The sequence below is a fragment of the Hemicordylus capensis genome, chromosome 1, assembly GCF_027244095.1.
Source record: "Hemicordylus capensis ecotype Gifberg chromosome 1, rHemCap1.1.pri, whole genome shotgun sequence".
NCBI lineage: Eukaryota > Metazoa > Chordata > Lepidosauria > Squamata > Cordylidae > Hemicordylus > Hemicordylus capensis.
The window spans coordinates 421,625,673-421,644,791 of NC_069657.1; the positions used below are offsets into that span (position 1 = coordinate 421,625,673).

The 19,119-nt window shown below is 43.8% G+C and overlaps 1 protein-coding gene across 10 annotated transcripts in view; it reads right to left on the reverse strand.

Moving 5' to 3' along the window:
- Positions 1–19,119, reverse strand: part of HHAT (hedgehog acyltransferase) — a 476,499-nt gene that overhangs the window by 299,469 nt on the left and 157,911 nt on the right. For all 10 annotated transcript variants that reach the window (XM_053310551.1, XM_053310492.1, XM_053310544.1 and 7 more), the window contains 2 exons: positions 13,474–13,668; positions 10,172–10,384 (listed from right to left, as the gene is read on the reverse strand). In XM_053310551.1, coding sequence (XP_053166526.1) covers positions 10,172–10,384; positions 13,474–13,668 — 408 coding nt within the window. The remainder of the gene's footprint in view (positions 1–10,171; positions 10,385–13,473; positions 13,669–19,119) is intronic.

Genomic DNA, 19,119 nt, shown 5'->3' on the forward strand with positions numbered 1-19,119 from the left:
ATAAATATTCGTAGTAGAAGGATTCCTAGGTACTGTGATGACTCCTTTCACCCTGTCTAGGTATTGGCTTTCTCAGGCAGAAGGGCCATAAAGGTTTCCTGCTCGGGGTAGGCCTTTGTCTGGGCAAGGAGATCTTTACTGTTTGTCTTGTTCTCTAGTTCCTACCTCCAGGCCCCAACTTCTGCTCAATGGTTGCCTATGGCTCATCTTTGATACTTTTGCCGACTGCAGCAGAATGACTCATTTTGAATGTGTTAGTTCCACAAGCACACAGGATCGTTCCCTCTCAATAATGAACAGCAGGAAAGCCTTACTTTGGGGCACGAGGCTGTTTTTCTAGATAACAGCATTTTGTTTAACAGGCACAGACTACATTCATAATTTCAGTTTACGAATAAAGTCTCTTTAAGCAATGAGATGGAACAAGGATTATTTAGGTGTCTATTTCCACTAAATCAAAAAAATGCACTGTAGGTATGTTTGTCAGAGTGGCAAGAAATGCTTCTTGCACATGCTGTTCTGTTTGGAGAGAGAGAGAGAGAGAGAGAGAGAGAGAGAGAGAAGTCACAGCCTGCAAAAAGTACAGGAATTACATGACAAGAGTGTGTCACTGTGCCAGGGCAAAAGGAAGGGCAGCTACATCCCAATGCTGGGTTCTTCAGGAGCCTAAGGAATAGAGATATCACTCCAGTGACCAATCAGAGCTCACATGATCCCCTAGAGATCTGCCTTACCCATGTTTCCAGTCTAAGATGTTAAGGGGACAGATTCTGAGCTACCATTCAGACACTTCATTGGCAATGAGTAGCCTTGACCTTAATTCTTTGGGGTAGTTAGTCAAAAGATTCTTCAGATGAGGTATCATGAGTACTGTGTTGGGTCACAAACTTCTCTATGAACTCCAAGCCACCCTAGCTCATAGGCCAGGGCAGATGGGAGGGAGGAAAGCACTGTAACCAGACAGGCAGCCCACAGGTTCAATCAGAGTCCACACACACATTACCGTCAAGGTGGGACAGATGCATACCCCGCAGCACCACCTGGGATCTACCTGTTTGCCTGCGTGCCAAGCAAATGGGGCCACTGGCATGGGAATGAGTTGGCACTTGCCCACACCCTGAGCAACCCTGTGGGAATCGACTGTCCCTTCATCGCCCACCATGGCCTCCTGGATAATTGGCAGGGGGGCATCCCTAGTATCCTTTTGCACCCATGCTGGCCCATGACATGTCTGTATGGAAACACCTGGCTCACCCAGTTTCTGCTTCCCATCCTTTCCAGATACCCCCTGGGTCAGTGGCAGCCACTCTTTGCCTGGGGACTGCACCTTCCCCTCACATGTACCTGTTGCCACAATGGGGATCTCTGGCCCTTTAAGTAGCCAAGGAGTGGATGGCGAAGCCTATGTACATTGGCATGGCCTGCATGTGATGTTATTTGTTGTCAGGCAGCTCACTGCTGGAGATATCCCCACCTTAGAAGCACTGAGGATGCTCAGCAGGGCAACATGGTCCTTCCTAGATGTCTGCTCTAGCCACACAACTCTGCGCTGCCAGAGTGGAAGAGGGGGAAGGGGCATAGTGCGAGCAGCAGATTTGGATACAGGAAGCCACACAAGCAATAAGCTAGAGAACTCTTCTACTCCCTAAGCTGAGTTAAGATCAAGGGGCAGGTTCAGAGTTACCCAGTTCCAGACATCCAGGTCTTGGAGGATTGGCACTGGTTCACTCAAGCATCCAACTAGGTTTGCCTGCCTCTAACCCAGGCTAGAATGACTGCATGAAGAGGCTTATAGTGTTCTATTTTCAGGTGTCAAGAAACGTTGGTGCTGTTCACCAGCCAGACAACAAAAATTACTCATCGAGCTCTGTTGGTACATTACTTGTCAGGATTTTTTCACTTGTCCGGCATTATTTATCACTTGTCACAGACAAGTAGACTAGTGGATTTACTGAGCCCTATGCTATAAATTGTCTCCAGTGACTCAGAATGATATGCACGTGCTCAGCATTCATATGCATTACAAGAAACTTACACCGTAAGGGATTTGTACAACTCCATCGTATTTCCATGAAGATGGAACAGACCCATAAGTTTTAGCCAACTCTTACTTCATATTGGCATAAAAATACTTTAAATGGCTCCTAAAAGGACTAAGAAATCTGAAAGGAAGAACTCAAGTTGCATGCTATAGTTTGAGTTAAGTCAAACTGAAAATCCTGGTAAGCCATACATTTAGAAAATTCATTCCATATTCAGATTCTTCCTGGATCAGGAAACTTTCATCACGGTCACATCTGCATAATGAGCGGTGTGTGTTCTAAAACATTTTAATCCTCTTGCCTCAAATATCACTCATGATGTTTGTGTGTGTGCACTTATGAATGTTGCACACATATACACTCACAAAATATATGTTCTTGTTTATGTCCAACACCAATTCAGTGGTTCCCTATCATGAGTACTACAAATCCCATGATGCAGCATGCTGCAGAAAGTCTACTAATGGAGCTTTGAATTCAGGTCTAGATCTAAATCCTGAGAAAATATGTTACATGGTTCTGAATCAGTGCATCTCAGAGTAGATTTCTCAAGAGGAATGTGAAGCAGCGCTAAGGCTAACAGCCAAGAAAATCCTCTTAGGCAACTACTCTTTGAACAACAATCAATCTTGCACACACTGAAGGTGCCACATTAAATGAAACTAAACGCGAGGGTTTCTGCCCATGTATGCAGTGCACTGAGGGGCACTTAAACACAGGGGTACTTAAAGATATGCTAGCTGACATGCAGACTAAGCTGTGCTGGCACTTCAAGGAAAAGGGAGACTTGGGCTGATCTCCCTTTCCCTCTGAAGCCCACTATGCCTCCCAAAACATTTTGATTCGTAACAGGCTGTTTTGAGCTTGAAACAAAATGCCCTTTGTATAAAGGCCCTCTTTCGAGCTTGGAACAAAACAACCCCATTTCGTTTGAAACATTTCGAGCACTGTTTTGGAGGCCTGTTCTTCCCTTGCCGATTGGTTTTCTGACATTGGCATTGCCATCTCCTTATTTCTTGGTTGGCTTGTTATCAAACAATTCAAGTGTTCTCATGGGCAACTGTGCCCCCATTGGTTGTGGGGAGGGGTTAATTAAAAAGGAGGGAGTTTCAAAATGTATTCAAAGGGAGTGGGAGGCAGAGAGAGCCCTTATAGTGTGCCTCTTGAAGTGGATACATCAGGAGAAGGAATCAAGGAAGCTTTGATTTTATGGTTTTCTCATCACCAAGCATAATATGCTGAGTTATTGCCAGTATAACTATCTGGTTTTGCTGAATCTCAGATTGATAAAGGCAGAATTTGGGTGCCTGCCTTGAGATATGGATTGTTTTGTTTGAGATAGTGTGCTGGCGATAAATTGACAGTGGCAGCTTTGTGTGTGTGTAATATTTCTTGGTGACTGCTGTGATGAGCTTCATGTCTGGCTAACTTGAGCTTCACTCAGTACTCTGTACTGCTCTGCAATCAGCATTGCAAGGTGTACTCAGCCAGAATGTGGCTGGTTGCTCTAGCTGAGCGTATGGCTATGCTTACTGCTAAGAGTGCTGCTGTGGCAGCTGTTCAAAGGAAGTAAGGAATCAATCATGTGTGAGGGAGCAATTTGTTCAAATGATGTTACTGCAATGCAGACACTGTGACTGGCAGTAGATTCTAGGTTAGTGATTCTTTTTTTTCTTTTTTTTCTTTTTTTGGCCATTTGTGGTCTGTGTTTGAAATGTGTGTTGGGAGGGACAGGTTCACTTTTACTCTGTGCTTCTGCAGTGTTTTTCAAGGCAAGATTGCAAAATGCATTGCAAATTGCAATGTAAAACTTGTGTGCAATCTGCACCCTGTGAGTGTAGCTTGTTTTGGCCATAGGGAACAATGGGGAAACTCGAATCACCACATTGTTCCCCATGGGTAGCTCCTAGGGACACCATAGAGGATTGTGTGGTAGGACATGATGGGTATTACCTATCACCGAAACCACAAAAGAAATGGGCAAGTGGGTCATTTTAAACAAAATTTAACCTTTCCCACAACCCCCCATAGGATCTATAAACACCCACTTTGTAGGGGTGTGCGAGCCAGCTCAGTGCGAGCCGACTCGGCCAGCTCGGCTCGAGGGGTTTGAGGTCGGACCAGCTCAGAACTCTACTGGTAAAGGGGAATCTGGTAAGGGCAGGGGGCTTCCCTAAAATTAGAGTGGGTGGGGAATCAGAAAGTATCTTAAAAGTGATGCCTGCAGTATCTCCCCCAGCCCCCGCCAGCATTCTCCCTGAGTAGCCCGGTCAGTTTGGGCTCGGACCTCTGCACAGGCGTAGAGATCACTAAAATGGCCTCCACACATGTGCAGTGGCCATTTATGTGACCAGCAGCTTCATAGTTCAATTACTTTTGTCATTTGGGGGGAAAAAAATTGTACTCCCTCAGGGAAATCATGCTGTTGCATCCCTACATATAATTTATGTGGGAATATATCTTTGAGGAAAATCTTATAGGATGTGCATGGAGTGTTTCATACATCCGTGGGATAGCTGAGAGAGGTAGCCTTAAAGGGAGGCACATAGCTCCATAGCTGCTCCTCTGCCACCTCCAACACTGTCCGTTCTAAAAAGCCAAGCCGCGCAGCTGCTTCTCTATTCCCAGAAGCACACGCATGTCGTCATCACACAACACATGGTGACCATGCTTGCACAGGCACCATCTGCATGCTCAGCAACACCATGCTGCACACATGGCACCTGCGCATGCGCTGACACCATGTGTGTACCGACGCTGTGCATACTTTGCTGGGGAAAGGGAAGCAGCCGCGCGGCACGGCTTTTTAGAATGGAGAGAGCTGTGGTGGGGGCAGTGGAGGAACACCCTTAGAGCTGCATGCCTCCCTTTAAAGTTACATCTCCCCACCGTCAAAAGGTTTTTGCTGCGGCAGCCAGAATCATGTGGCGCCTCTCTACTGAAGTGCCAAAACAATTCAGGTACATGCCTAAAATCTTGCCAGCCCTCTTCCCATCATGAAGGATTTAGATCAATGCCCAATAGAGAAGTATTACACATTTTTTCCAAGTTAATTATTTTTTACTATTATTATTATTTTACACAGTCAGACAGGTGTTATTGACTGGTTTGTTTTATCCAGACATTGAGTCCTTCCCAAGGACCTGGGATGCCAGAATTTTATTGTCAATGTTGTTGCTGTTGTTATAGATATCGTCGCAGAATATAGGCTGTTCCCAGTAAAGCTGCTTTTTGTAATTGGCTGATGGTGATTTCTGTGGCCCCTATGGTGAGGTGCTCTTCAAGGTCTTTTGGAACTGCACCCAGGGCGCCAATTACCACTGGGATTTTTTTGGTCTTTTTCTGCCACAGCTTTTCAATTTCAATTTGTAGATCGTTGTATTTGGTAATTTTTTCTATTTCTTTTTCTTCTATTCTTCTATCCCCTGGTATTGCTATGTCGATTATTTTCACTTGTTTTTCTTTCTTCTCGACTACAGTTATATCTGGTGTATTGTGTGGCAGATGTTTGTCTGTTTGTAGTCGGAAGTCCCATAATATTTTTGCATCTTCATTTTCTACCACTTTTTCAATTGTATGGTCCCACCAATTTTTGGCTACAGGTAGCTTGTATTTTTTGCAGATGTTCCAGTGTACCATCCCTGCTACCTTGTCATGCCTTTATTTGTAGTCAGTCTGTGCAATCTTTTTACAACAGCTGATTAGGTGGTCCACTGTTTCATCTGCTTCTTTACATAGGTGGCACTTGCTGTTTGTTGTTGATTTTTCTACTTTTGCTCTTATTGCATTTGTTCTTAGTGCCTGTTCTTGCGCAGCCAGTATTAAACCCTGTTTCTTTCTTCAAGTTGCCATTCTTAAGCCATTGCCAGGTCTTGCTGATGTCTGATTTTCCACTTATATTGTGCAAATATTGACCATGCAGTGGCTTATTTTTCCATTTTTCTGCTCGGTTCTTGACTTGTTCTTTTTTGTAAGCCTGCTTTCTTTCATTGGTGTCGAATAGTTTCACATTATTAACCATTTGAAGTGAATCTTCTTCACTGTCCTTGATATATTCTTCAAGGCCTCTTTTCTCCTCCTCTACTGTTTGGTGGACTTGCAGCATTCCTCTTCCACCTGAGCTGCGAGGGAGGTAGAGCCTATCGACATCACTGTGGGGGTGCAGAGCATGATTGATGGTCATGATTTTCCTGGTCTTACGATCTAGCGTCTCTAGCTCTGCCTGGGTCCAGTCTATTATTCCTGCAGTGTATCTGATAACAGGTATAGCCCAGGTGTTTATGGCTTGTATGGTGTTCCCGCCATTGAGTTTGGACTTGAGGATTTTTCTAACTCTCCTGATGTATTCACTTCCAGTTTCAGTGTGTGTGATGTTATCAGCCTGGAGAATGCCCAAGTATTTGTAAGGTTCTTTCTCTTCCAGGTTCTTGATGTTGCTTCCATTGGGCAGTTCTATTCCTTCTGTTTTTCTTATTTTCCCTCTGTTCATTATTAATGCAGCACACTTGTCTAGTCCAAACTCCATTGCTATATCGTTCTTGAATATACGGACAGTGTTTAGCAGTGATTCGATTTCTGACTGGGACTTTCCATACAACTTCAGATCGTCCATGTACAGCAGATGGTTGATTTGACTTGATGTTTTAGATGTTTGGTATCCAAGGCCTGTTTTGTTTAGTATTTGTGAAAGTGGGGTCATGGCGATTACAAACAACAGAGGGGATAGTGAGTCCCCTTGGAAAATGCCTCTTCTAATGCTAACCTGTCCAAGTGCCTCGCCATTGATTGTTAACTGTGTACTCCACATGCTCATTGCTTTTTTTAAAAATAAATATCTGAATGTTTTTGCTGACACCAGTTGTTTCTAAACATTTCAGTATCCATGTGTGAGGCAATGAATCGAAGGCTTTCTTGTAGTCAATCCATGCAACACTTAGATTGGTTTTTCTTCTCTTGCAATTTTCTAAAATCATTTTGTCAATCAGCAGCTGGTCTTTTGTGCCTCTGATTGAACTGTTTTGATAGTTGTTTATGAAGGCTTGTTATGAAGGCTTGTTAGGTGTTTAAGCCATAAGCCATGCAGTTCATCGTCGCCTGGCGCAGTCCAGTTTTTAATTTTCTTTGCTCTTTCACTTATTAATTCTGGTGTTGTTATTATTAGATCTTGCATTTGTTGGTTACATTTTTTGACCTCTTTCATCCAGCCTGCTTTTTTATTATAATCTATTGGATTGTCCCATAATTTCCACCAGAATTGCACTGTTTCTTCTTTATTTGGTGTTTCTAGGTTTCTTGCAGTTTCTCCTTCTATGCTTTGGTAGAAACATCTCTGATTCGACTGGAATTGGAGATTCTGCCTGTGTTGTGTAGTTCTGGCTTCATATCTGCTAATCTTCTTTGACACTGCTGTTATTTGCTGCTTTATTATTTCCAGGACTTCTCTAATTTTCCTTGAATCTAGGTGGTATTTTTGGATCAGATACTGTTTGGTGTTTTCATTCTTCAGCTTCTTGTCTTTCATATCTTTCAATTTACTAGCATCTGATCTAAGGCTGGAGATTTTATTTTCTAATCTAATCTAATCTAATCTAATCTAATCTAATTATTATTAATTATTATTATTATTATTTTGATTTCTATACCGTCCTTCCAAAAATAGCTCAGGGCGGTTTACACAGAGAAATAATAAATAAATAAGATGGCTCCCTGTCCCCAAAGGGCTCACATTCTAAAAACAACAACAACACAAGATAGACACCAGCAACAGTCACTGGAGGTACTGTGCTGGGAGTGGATAGGGCTAGTTACTCTCCCCCTGCTCAATAAAGAGAATCACCACGGTAAAAGGTGCCTCTTTGCCCAGTTAGCAGGGGTGTATTAGGCTCTACTCTTCTTGTATAAACAGCAACATCAAACTATGTTCCAGTCTTTTTGCCCCTACTCTGAAAAGAGCACAGTCATGCAACACAGCATTGACGTGGCCATAGCTCAGTGCTAGAGCATTTGCTTTGCATGCAGAAGGTACCAGGCTCACTCCCTGGCATCTCCAAGTAGGGCTAGGAAAGACTCCTGCCTGAAACCCTGAAGTTTCCAGACAGTGTACTTCTGTACACTGAGCAGGATAGTCCAATGGTATGAATCAGTATAAGACAACTTTCTATGTTTAGATATGCCAATACAGGAGAACCCCGTTATTCACAGGGGTTTTGTTCCACGGGGGTCCACAGATAGAGAATCTGTGAGTGTTGGATCATGAGGGCTATAGGAATCTTGGGGTTAGGTTCCTGGACTGCCCAAACTTGGTCAAAAATATGTGTTCCCCCCCCACACACACACAAATAATGCCCCAAAGTGCCCTATCATGCTCTCAAGTAGTCCACTGTTCCGAAAATCAGCCAAAAATATCAGTTTTTGACCCATCTTTTTAAAAGCCATAAAATGGCTCCCTGGGGGAAAATGGTGGCCAGAAATGACCTCTGAGGATACGTGGATGATCAGTCCATGAATATATGGATTTAACCCTTCCCCCCCCCCATTTCCCCCCACGTATACTAAGGTTGGGTGCCAATTACCTGACCGTGGATACGTGAAACAACATGTGCTGGACCCGCAAATAACGAGGTCCTCCTGTACTTCAAACATCATACATTTGAAAATCTTATCTAGGACAATTTAAGAATCAGGAAAATAAAACTTGTGCAATCCACAAAGTGTACTTTAAACAAGGTAGTGGGAATTGTAATCCAGTAAAAATAAAAAAAGAGATGTTCTAGTGGCGAAAAAGGGAAAACCATATGATTAAGTGACAATATCTCTCAAAACAGAAGAACATTTAATTTCCCCTACTTCCAGCACATACAATCAGCTGTACAAACACCTCCACCATGTACCAAATGTTGAAAGTTATTTTCAGTCAAAATTTGCTAAATTTGTTCTGGCCATAACAACAGGCAAACTTTCACAAATCTGATTCCTAGTTTTAGACATTGTCGTGATGAGTTTTCACAGAACAAACAAACATATAAATCTGCATGCGGACTTGGGACTGGAGCCTTAGCATTTTGTGAACAGCCTTTATCTAATTTCTTTCCAGAGCCCAAGCACCTTTACCTTTTGAAGCCAATTTTGCTCACAGGATTATTTTGACTAAAAACCCCTTCAGCCCACCAGCACAGTGGTCCCATGTGCTTTCATTCTTTTGGTGATGGGATGTTTAGCATACCATACCAGCAATGCACCCAAGAAGGATGGAGCCATAGCTCAGTAGTAGAGCATATGCGCAAAGAAGATCCCAGGTAGGATCCCTAGCATCTCCAGTAGGGCTGGAAAAGACCCCTGCCTGAAACCTTGGACAGCCGCTGCCAGTTAGAAAGACAATATTGAGGTAGATGGACCAATGGTCTGACTCAGTAGAATGCCACTTAAATGAAATGCTAAATACACCACTGGAGAGTACACCACTGGCTTGAAGCCTTCACATTGATCCAAGCTGGCATGGGAGCAGCCACACAAAGCAGCAACTGCTTCAGGGTAATATATTGTCTTTACCCAAATAGAAGACAGCCCTCAGTTTAAGATGACATCCATAAAAAGAGGTTATACCTATATTTATACAAAAAGAAAAGGACTCTGAATTTAAGACGACCCCCACCCACCCCCAATTTCTAACATCAAAGAAAGAACAATTTCTAACATTAAAGAAAGGAGAGGAGAGCTGGTCTTGTAGTAGCAAGCATGACTTGTTCCCCCTAGCTAAGCAGGGTCCGCCCAGGTTGCATATGAATGGGAGACTAGAAGTGTGAGCACTGTAAGAGATTCCCCTCAGGGGACTGAGCCACTCTGGGAAGAGCAGAAGGTTTCAAGTTCCCTCCCTGGCATCTCCAAGATAGGGCTGGGAGAGATTCATGCCTGCAACCTTGGAGAAGCCAACGCCAGTCTGTGTAGACAATACTGAGCTAGATGGACCAATGGTCTGACTCAGTAGACGGCAGCTTCCTTTGTTCCTAACTTGGAAAAAGCCTAGTCTTGGATTCAGGTAAATGCAGTAATACTCTAAAAGCAGTAAGAATGAGCAGTCTGAAAATTCCTCATAAGCCAAGAAAAAGGCAATATTTTAAAAATGCCATCACCTGCTCATGAAAGTCATCGAAGGTGAGAATGGGCCCGTTGTGAAATGCAGGATAATAGAACACATACGCCAACATCCAAAGAAATGAGTGATGTGCCAACTTGACAGGCCTTTGCCAGCAATATTCTAGACTGAAGCTTGTGTAGTAGAGGCAGCGGACAGTCAGGGTGAAAAGTAGCAAGTAGTACTCACTTTCACTGGCATACCAGCCTCTCTATAAAATAAAACCAGACAGAAAGTTACATGAAATCTCATCTATGAATATATTAAGAGCACTGTTCACAGGAATATTTAGTGTCACACCACTACACCTACAAGATAATAATTCTTCTAATAGTAAGTGGCTGACATCCAGACTAAGCAAAGCATCTGTGTCTCTGAAGAGAACAACTCAGCTCCACCATTCATGCTGTGTGGGGACAGTTGCAATTTTTTAACCACCTCCCCTTCCCCCAAGAAGTGCTCTGTGCCTCTCAGAAATATGTCAATGAGGTTTGCGGAGCCCTCAGTGACATATTTCTGGGTGGCACAGAGTGCTTCTGAGGGAGGTCATGGAAATCCACCCCTCCCCTTAACGCAAACATCAGTGCAGGATTAGTACAGATCTCTTCAGAAGCACTGGTGCTGCATCTGTGCTTCTCACCTAGGACCAGTGCTTTGGATGCCAGTCACTATTTATATAGCTTTTTTTCTAAATGCTCATAGTACTAGGTACAACCAGTTTAAATGGCCTTGCAATTTGCCATTCACCTGCAGAAAACAAAACACTTTTAAAGAGCAATTGTTTTTTTAAGGGGCTAATTAAGGCATGAGCTACTTTAAACATGGAATATATGAACATTCATAGGCCTGTAACAGCACCAACCCACAGTAATTTTGCATTATTCAGACTATTGTTCTCCAAATTTATATGTCTAGGGGAAATATCCAACAGGAAAGCAAGGAGAGAATAAATGTAGAAATACAATTCAGCTCATGCAGCATTGGCCTAAAACTCCCACAATCAATAAGACACTAATCTAAAAATGCAAGACTTGGGATCTTACTGCATTTAAGATAAGAGTTGTAACTGGAGGAGAAGGAAGGACAATGAAACACTTATTTGACAAGCCACACAAGCACTTCCAGAGCATTTCTAATTTCATAGGTAGGATCTTTAGCTTTACTAAAACTGTTTGTGAGTGCAGCCTTATCTGTCCAATGTCATTTGCTTCAAGGCATCTATTAGGATGCTAAGGTGTTTGGATGAAATGCAGCACTTGAGTAAAATACACCCAAAGAGAAAGAAAAAGCATGGTGTGGTCAAGCTGTATATAGACTTGGAAGGTCTCCAGCTCAGACTCCCTGAGGTCGGTGGGTTGAGTCAGAAGCTGGTGCCTGAAGGGCAGCAAGCAGAAGGTCCTGCTCTGTTGACCAGGCAAAGGCTGGTGCCTAGTACTTACACCAGACCCAGCCAATCAGAGGCTTCATATTGAACGTAAGAAGGTAAGTATAGCCATGCTGGATCAGGCCCAAGGCCTATCTAGTCCAGCATCCTGTTTCACATAGTGGCCCACCAGAATTGTAGTGGGGCCAGTCCAGAACATCATGCAGCAGAAGAGGGGGGTGGCAGGGAGGTGATCATATATTCCCCGGTTGTTCTTATAGAACATAGCAAAACCCACGTCAACGTCCTCGCTCTTTACTGGAAGAGAAAATTGTCATGTCCATTTCTTCACCTTCCTAATTCAAAAGGTCAACATAGCCACAGAATGTGGAACTCTGCAAGACTATAAATGAGGCACCGATCTGCCAAATGAATATTTTTACAGTACTTGCCTGCCTTTTGAAGTCATGAGTCATACTATAAAGGCTCTAATTTGACACACAATGAACAGGGTTCTTTTTAAAGACATCTGCCACCAGGGATGCTGTCATTTTGAGTGGGCAATGACTTGAAGCGTGTATTTGTGAATCCAGAGCAGAAGCTCTACGGATGGATGCTCAGCGATCCTCTGTAGCTTGTAGCACCTTTTATCAGCTTTGGCTAAATTCATTAGCTGTGACTTTTCCTGGAAAAAGGAAACCCGGCCAATATCACACATGCCCCGATAACATCAAAGTTAGATTACTGGAATGCAGTCTGTGTAGAGAAATGTTGCCTTTGAAGACTCTTTGGAAACTAAAACTGGTACAAAACACAGCAGTTCAGCTGCTGACTGGTACCAGTCATAGGGAGCACATCTTGCCAATTCTTAAAGTAGAACACGGGCTTCTAGTTTGTTTCTGGGCACAATTCAAAGTATTGGTTTTAAGCTCTGGCCCAGCATACTCCATGGACAGCCTGCTCTACAGAAGATCTTGTGAGCACGATCTTCTGTAGAGCTCCCAATCACATTACTTCCACTAAAAGGCTATTTTGGCAACAAAACCTTAAAAAGAACACTGGTTTGTCTAAATATCTTAATCAGGGTTGATAAAAATGATTTTTTTTTAATCAGATTTTTAAAATTTGAATCGGATTTATTTTTTATTTAAATTGGATTTTAATTTTTTTTAATCAATTCATTAAAAAAAGAGCCTAGGTCAAAGATATCATCATGAATATTAATCATAACTTCTTATATTTTATGAACATGTTAAGAGCAGTATATGGGGATGAGATAACAGACCTGATCAATCTTATCTTGCAGGTGGTGTACACACACACACACACACACACACACAGAGCCAAGCCTTCCCACCCTCCTCCGCTCCAAGAGTGTAACAGCAAAGGTGGTCAATAAATGGAGGGTTTGGGGGTTGGGGATGGAGCAGATATGAGCAAGGAAGAGTCTAGATATAAATGCAAGAGATGGGGTGGGTGTGGATAGTAAGTGAAAACAAAAGTGAACAGAACCTATTCATGCAATCCTGAGGAAACATTTTTGGAGTTTTTCCTCCAATGTAGAAGGGGAACACCTATATATAATAAACAGGAGACACCTATACAGCAGGCTGTGAGTATTTTAATGAAGTTCCTGTATCTGTGGGTAAGACAGGCACACGTGCCAAATGCAAACATTGCAACAAAGAAATGCATGGCCTGGTTGCCCGAAAGAAACAGCATTATGAGAAGTGTGTACCTACCTTCTAAAAATGAAACCTACATCTATCTCTGAATATGTATTGTTATATTAGACAAAAAGAATGTACTTTTTCTAGAAAATGATGATTAAATAGAATTTTCCTGACTCAAAATTTAAATCATTGAAATAGAGTCCTACTTTGAAGTGATTTAAATCAAATCAACCCTGATCTTAATACTGTTAAGAAAATAATTACCTTTATTTCTTCCAGGGCAGGTACATGCAACGTTGTTAACAGAAGCAATGAGCTCAGCCACGTCAGAACAGGGTTCTTAAACAGAGCCACTAAGTATGAGACAGTCCCATGTAGCAAAATCACTATCAGACCATGGATGCCCAGCAGAAACCAGCTGGTTGCCATACCATAGGCCATCAAAAACCAGGGTTTATGCTGAAAAGACAGAGAGAAACAGTTATATTTAAAATTCAATTTCAAATAAGAGGTCTTGCACTGAGTTATCTATCACATTTGTATTTTGCTTCTTCAAAGATGCTCAAGGCAGCACACATGGTGTTGATTTTATCTTCACATCAATTGTGAGGCAGCTTAGTTTATGTAGGAAGCTGCCTTCTACAGAGTCAGACCACTGGTCCACCTAGCTCAGTATTTACAGTGACTTGACAGAGGGTCTCCAAGGTATCGGGCAGGAGTCTCTCCTAGCCCTACCTGGAGATGTATCCCAAGAAGGGATCCAGAGGGGAACCAGGAAATTGCAGGCCAGTCAGCTTAACTTCAGTGCCAGGTAAAATGATGGAAAGCATACTTAAGGACAAAATTTTAAGCATACAGAAGAACAGGCCTTGTTGAAGGAGAACCAGCATGGCTTCTGCAAGGGCAAGTCTTGCCTCACTAACCTTCTGGAATTCTCTGAGAGTGTCAACAGGCATGTGGATCCGGTTAACATAATATACTTGGACTTCCAAAAAGCTTTTGATAAAGTTCCCCACCAAAGGCTCTTGAGGAAACTTAGCAGTCATGGGATAAGGGGACAGGTTCATGTGTGGATCGGTAACTGGTTGAAGGACAGGAAACAGAGAGTAGGAATAAATGGACAGTTTTCACAATGAAGGTAGGTAGGAAGTGGGGTCCCCCAGGAATCTGTACTGGGACCAGTGCTTTTAATTTATTCATAAATCATCTAGAAGTCGGGGTAAGCAGCGAGGTGGCCAAATTTGCAGATGATACCAAACTCTTTTGGATAGTGAAATCCAAAACAGATTGTGAGGAGCTCCAAAAGGATATCTGCAAACCGGGTGAGTGGGCGACAAAATGGCAAATGCGGTTCAGTGTTGGCAAGTATAGAGTGATGCACATTGAGATGAAAAACCACAACTTCAAGTATACACTGATGGGATCTGAGCTGTCTGTCAGTGACTGACGAGGAGAGGGTTCTTGGGGTCGTGGTGGACAGCTCACTGAAAGTGTCAATTCAATGTGCAGCAGCTGTGAAAAAGGCTAATTCCATACTAGGGATCATTAGGAGGGGGACTGGAAACAAAACTGCTATTATAATGCCCTTATTGAAATCTATGGTGCGGCCACATCTGGAGTACTGCATACAGCTTTGGTCAACATATCTTAAGGATATTGTAGAACTGGAAAAGGTGCAGAAGAGGGCTACCAAAATGATCAGGGGCTGGAGTACCTTCATTATGAGGCTAGGCTACAGCATCTGGGACTCTTTACCTTGGAAAAGAGGTGACTAAGGGGAGACATGAGCAAAGTGTATAAAATTATGCATGGAGTGAAGAGGGTAGACAGAGATAAAATTTTCTCCCTCTCTCACAACACTAGAACCAGGAGTCACCCCATGAAACTGAAGGTTGGGAAATTTAGGGCCAACAAGCAGAAGTACTTTCTCACACAGTGCATAACCCCTGCTAACTTGGCAAAGAGGCACCTTTTAATGTGGTGATTCTCTTTATTTAGCAGGGGGAGAGTAACTGGCCCTACCCACCCCCAGCACAGTACCTCCAGTGACTGTTGCTGGTGTCTATCTTATGTTTCTTTTTAGATTGTGAGCCCTTTGAGGACAGGGTTCCATCTTATTTGTTCGTTATTTCTCTGTATAAACCGCCCTGAGCCATTTTTGGAAGGGCGGTATATAAATTGAATTATTATTATTATTATTATTATTATTATTATTATTAAATCTATGGAATTCCTTGCCATGGGATGTGGTGATGGCCACCAGCTTGGATGGCCTTAAAAGGGGCTTAGACAAATTCATGGAGAACAGGTCTATCTATGGCTACTAGTCCGATAGCTGTGGGCCATCTCCAGCCTCAGAGCCACGATGCCTCTCAATACCAGTTGCAGGGGACCAATAGCAGGAGAGAGGGCATGCCCATACCTCTTGCCTGTGGGCTCCCCAGAGGCATCTGGTGGGCCACTGTGTGAAACAGGATGCTGGACTAGATGGGCCTTGTGTCTGATCCAGCAGGGCTGTTCTTATGTTCTTATGAACATTCTGCATGCAAAGCAGATGCTCTATCACTGAGCTACAGCCCCATCCCCTGTGGGGAATATCTTAAAGTGCCCAAATGTAGTCGTCTATCCAAACACAAACCAAGGTAGACTCTGCTTAGCAAAGGGGGAAATTCATGTTCACTATTGCAAGACTGGCTCTCCTCCCCAGATCTTGTGGGAGTGTTAGTTGCCCAGTGAGTTTCATGGCTGATTAGAGATATGAGCTTAGATCTCCTCAGTAGGGATGTGCACAAACAGGTTTGAAGTTGCCCTGCTCAAGGGTTTAACAGCAGTGGAGGATGGCTTTAAGGGTGGGGGAGGATGCACTTAACCACCACCACCCACATTTCCCCCACCGGCTCATGTCTTGCTAAAAGCCCGTCAGGGCTGCAGCATACCTCCCTGCCACCCAGCTCTGACGTTATTCGGAAGTAACCGGAAGTAGTAGCTGTGACTGCGCGTGTTGCGCGCAGACCCAATGTGTGTGAGTGTGATGTGCGCGCGTGAGCGAGCAATGCGTGCAGTCGCAACTACTACTTCCGGTTACTTCCAGATAACGTCAGAGCGGGGCGGCAGGGAGGTACACTGCCACCCCGATAGGCTTTTAGCAAGACGTGAGCCAGCAGGGGAAACACAGGGGGAGAAGTGCATCCTCTCCCGCTCTTAAAGTCACCCCCCACCCACCCCCGCCGTCAAACCGGCCCCTGCCAGTTCCATGTACATCCCTACTCCCCAGCCCAGGTCCAACACTGAATTCACTTGGACCACCTCAGGTTATTTTGTTACTCTAAGCCAGGCCTCCTCAATTTTGTTTTTGGATTACAACTCCCATAATCCCCAGCCACAGTGGCCAATAGCCAGGGATTATGGAAGTTGTCGGCCAACATCTGCAGCTTCGCCGAAGTTGAGCAGCCCTGCTCTAAACAAACTGAAGATAATTCTGTTCACCACCACCACCCCAGTATTGTTGTATACTGAACTCTACCATCATTTTCCATTATATTAGACTGCAAAAGATTATGGCATAATCCAAATTACAATTGTGTCACACTCAGAGCTGGAAACAACTTATATGCAAAATGGATAAATCAATAAAGTGAGCCATGCTGCAGACCATGTTCAAGTCACACATACCCATAAAATAGACAAATAATCCAAACAGCACACAAAAGCTTCACACACACACGAGCAAATTCTTCAGCAAAGCTTTCCTAAACCCACCTATCTTTGACTGAGACCTGATATACACAATTCAACAGAATCATGTAGTCCAGTCTAAAGTGATACAGTCCAGCTCTTGCTGGACTGCACCATTTAAGATAGCAAGTAGAAGGCTGCAGGTTTCAATGCTCCACCATTTTTTAAGCTTCCTACAAACAGAAAGCAAGCAAGCATGCCAGGGAAAGACTAGTTCTGCTCTATAGTCTGAAATAGTAGTGTTCAGCAAGGACACCACAATATTCTGCTGATCCTACAAGTTAGCTCTGTTATTTGTTTGTGTGTGCACAAATACTTAATTTGGCCCTCATCTCGTCTTGAAGCCCATCCTACGCTTTAATAATAAAGCACTGGAAAACCAAAGACCGGGCCCTTTCTCACGATCAGGGTCCCAAGTGGGAGGGCACATGGGGAAGAAGGCTACAGAAGCTTAACTCCCTCGCAGACAACCAGGTCCCAGTTCCTGGGTGTGGGGATCATGCACCCAGACAATCTGCTGCTGCCCCAGGCAGCGTGAAGTTGCAGGGGCCCGGACACATCTCCCCAGCCCCCAGAAATCCCACAATGCACCGCACAGATGTGTGGTACATTGTGGGTATCCACCCAGCAATGGGCAGGCACCCCTCAGTGTCTCAGCACTGGCTGAAAGCAGCTGGCACTGATACATGGTCAGTTAAACCGGGTTAAGGGAGCGCTAGCTCCCTTAACCAGGTTTAACAGCCGGGGTTCATAGCCAGGTCTGCCACCGAGGCACCGCTGAGAGCTGCATGGCAGCCAAACCCGGCTGCTCATGAAAACAGCCTCACCAAGTGCTCCAACAGTCACATACTTTGATTTGCTACCAAATGTTTAAAGAGTTAAATGGCATTTTAAAAAAACAAACATCTAGTTGACACTTCAATGACATGGGAAAGAGCTGTACAGATTTCCCTATGCTGTTCCGAGTGGAGTCCAGAGACATCACAAGACAACGAGAACAGTTTTCAGATATTGTTCAGTGTGCATCAGCTGCTCTTTGAAGCTCATCAAGTGGCCTGTCTAGGTGTCTGTTGGCCTCTTTGCCTTTTCTTTGAAGCTAAGAAGTAACCACTGAAGCGATTCCAGCTGTGAAACTACTCTCTGCTGCTGCTTACATAAGCAAGACTTGAAAACATAAGCAAACAATATGCATAAATACATCATTATCAAATCCAGTCTTGAAGTAAAGAATAGGGGTGGGGTGGGGAGTCCTTTTGACTTTCAGAGAGAGACACATTTGCAGCGGCAAAGTAAAAAGCTTTTTATGAAAGCATTAAAAATTATTCCCCTGGGCTGCTCAAAGTCCAGCTCTTCTATGAGTTTTCAGTCCACATAGCAATGCATAGATTCCCATTCCATTCCCATCTTAGAGACATGGTTCAGTAGTTTTCCTCTGCTATAAGATTTTAATAATCTTATAGTACAGAAAGCCTGCTATACTGTTCACTTTGAAATTCATTAGAAAGGGGCACATTTCATTTTCTATTAATCTTCCAAGAATCTCACTATTTTACATTTTGCGGAGGGGGGGTGGAGAAGAAGAGAAAAATTGAGGTTACAGTTGAATATCATACACTTTCCAAAAATGACTCCATTACATGCTATAGTTCAGTATTATACGTCTCTACTGAAGGCAATCAATCAATCAATCAATCAATCATTATTAGGGTCTGAGGTCAGCACAAGTTATAATACAGTAATACAGTAAAATGAATAAGGCAATCAGATTATGTATTACTAAGACTGAGAGTGATATTACAGTTAAGACTAGGTGACGTAAGATCTAAAAAATACAAAATATTTAAAATCCTATACCATAAAACCCTTAAGCGTGCGGCCGTGCTGCCCGTGTCTTTTTGGGCTGTTCTGGGCATGCGCGGAGCGCATGCCCAGATCGGCCCAAAAAGACACGGCCGCCCAGAGACGGGCGGCCATGTTGATCGGCCAGCTAAGGGGAGGCAAGAGGCACAGGCGGCCATGTTGACTGGCCGGCTAAGGGGAGGCAAGAGGCACGGGCGGCCATGTTGATCGGCCGGCTAAGGGGAGGCAAGAGGCACGGGCGGCCATGTTGATCGGCCGGCTAGGAGGAGGCAAGAGGCGGCCACGGGAAGGCCAGAGGGGGCGGCGGGTCCGGCC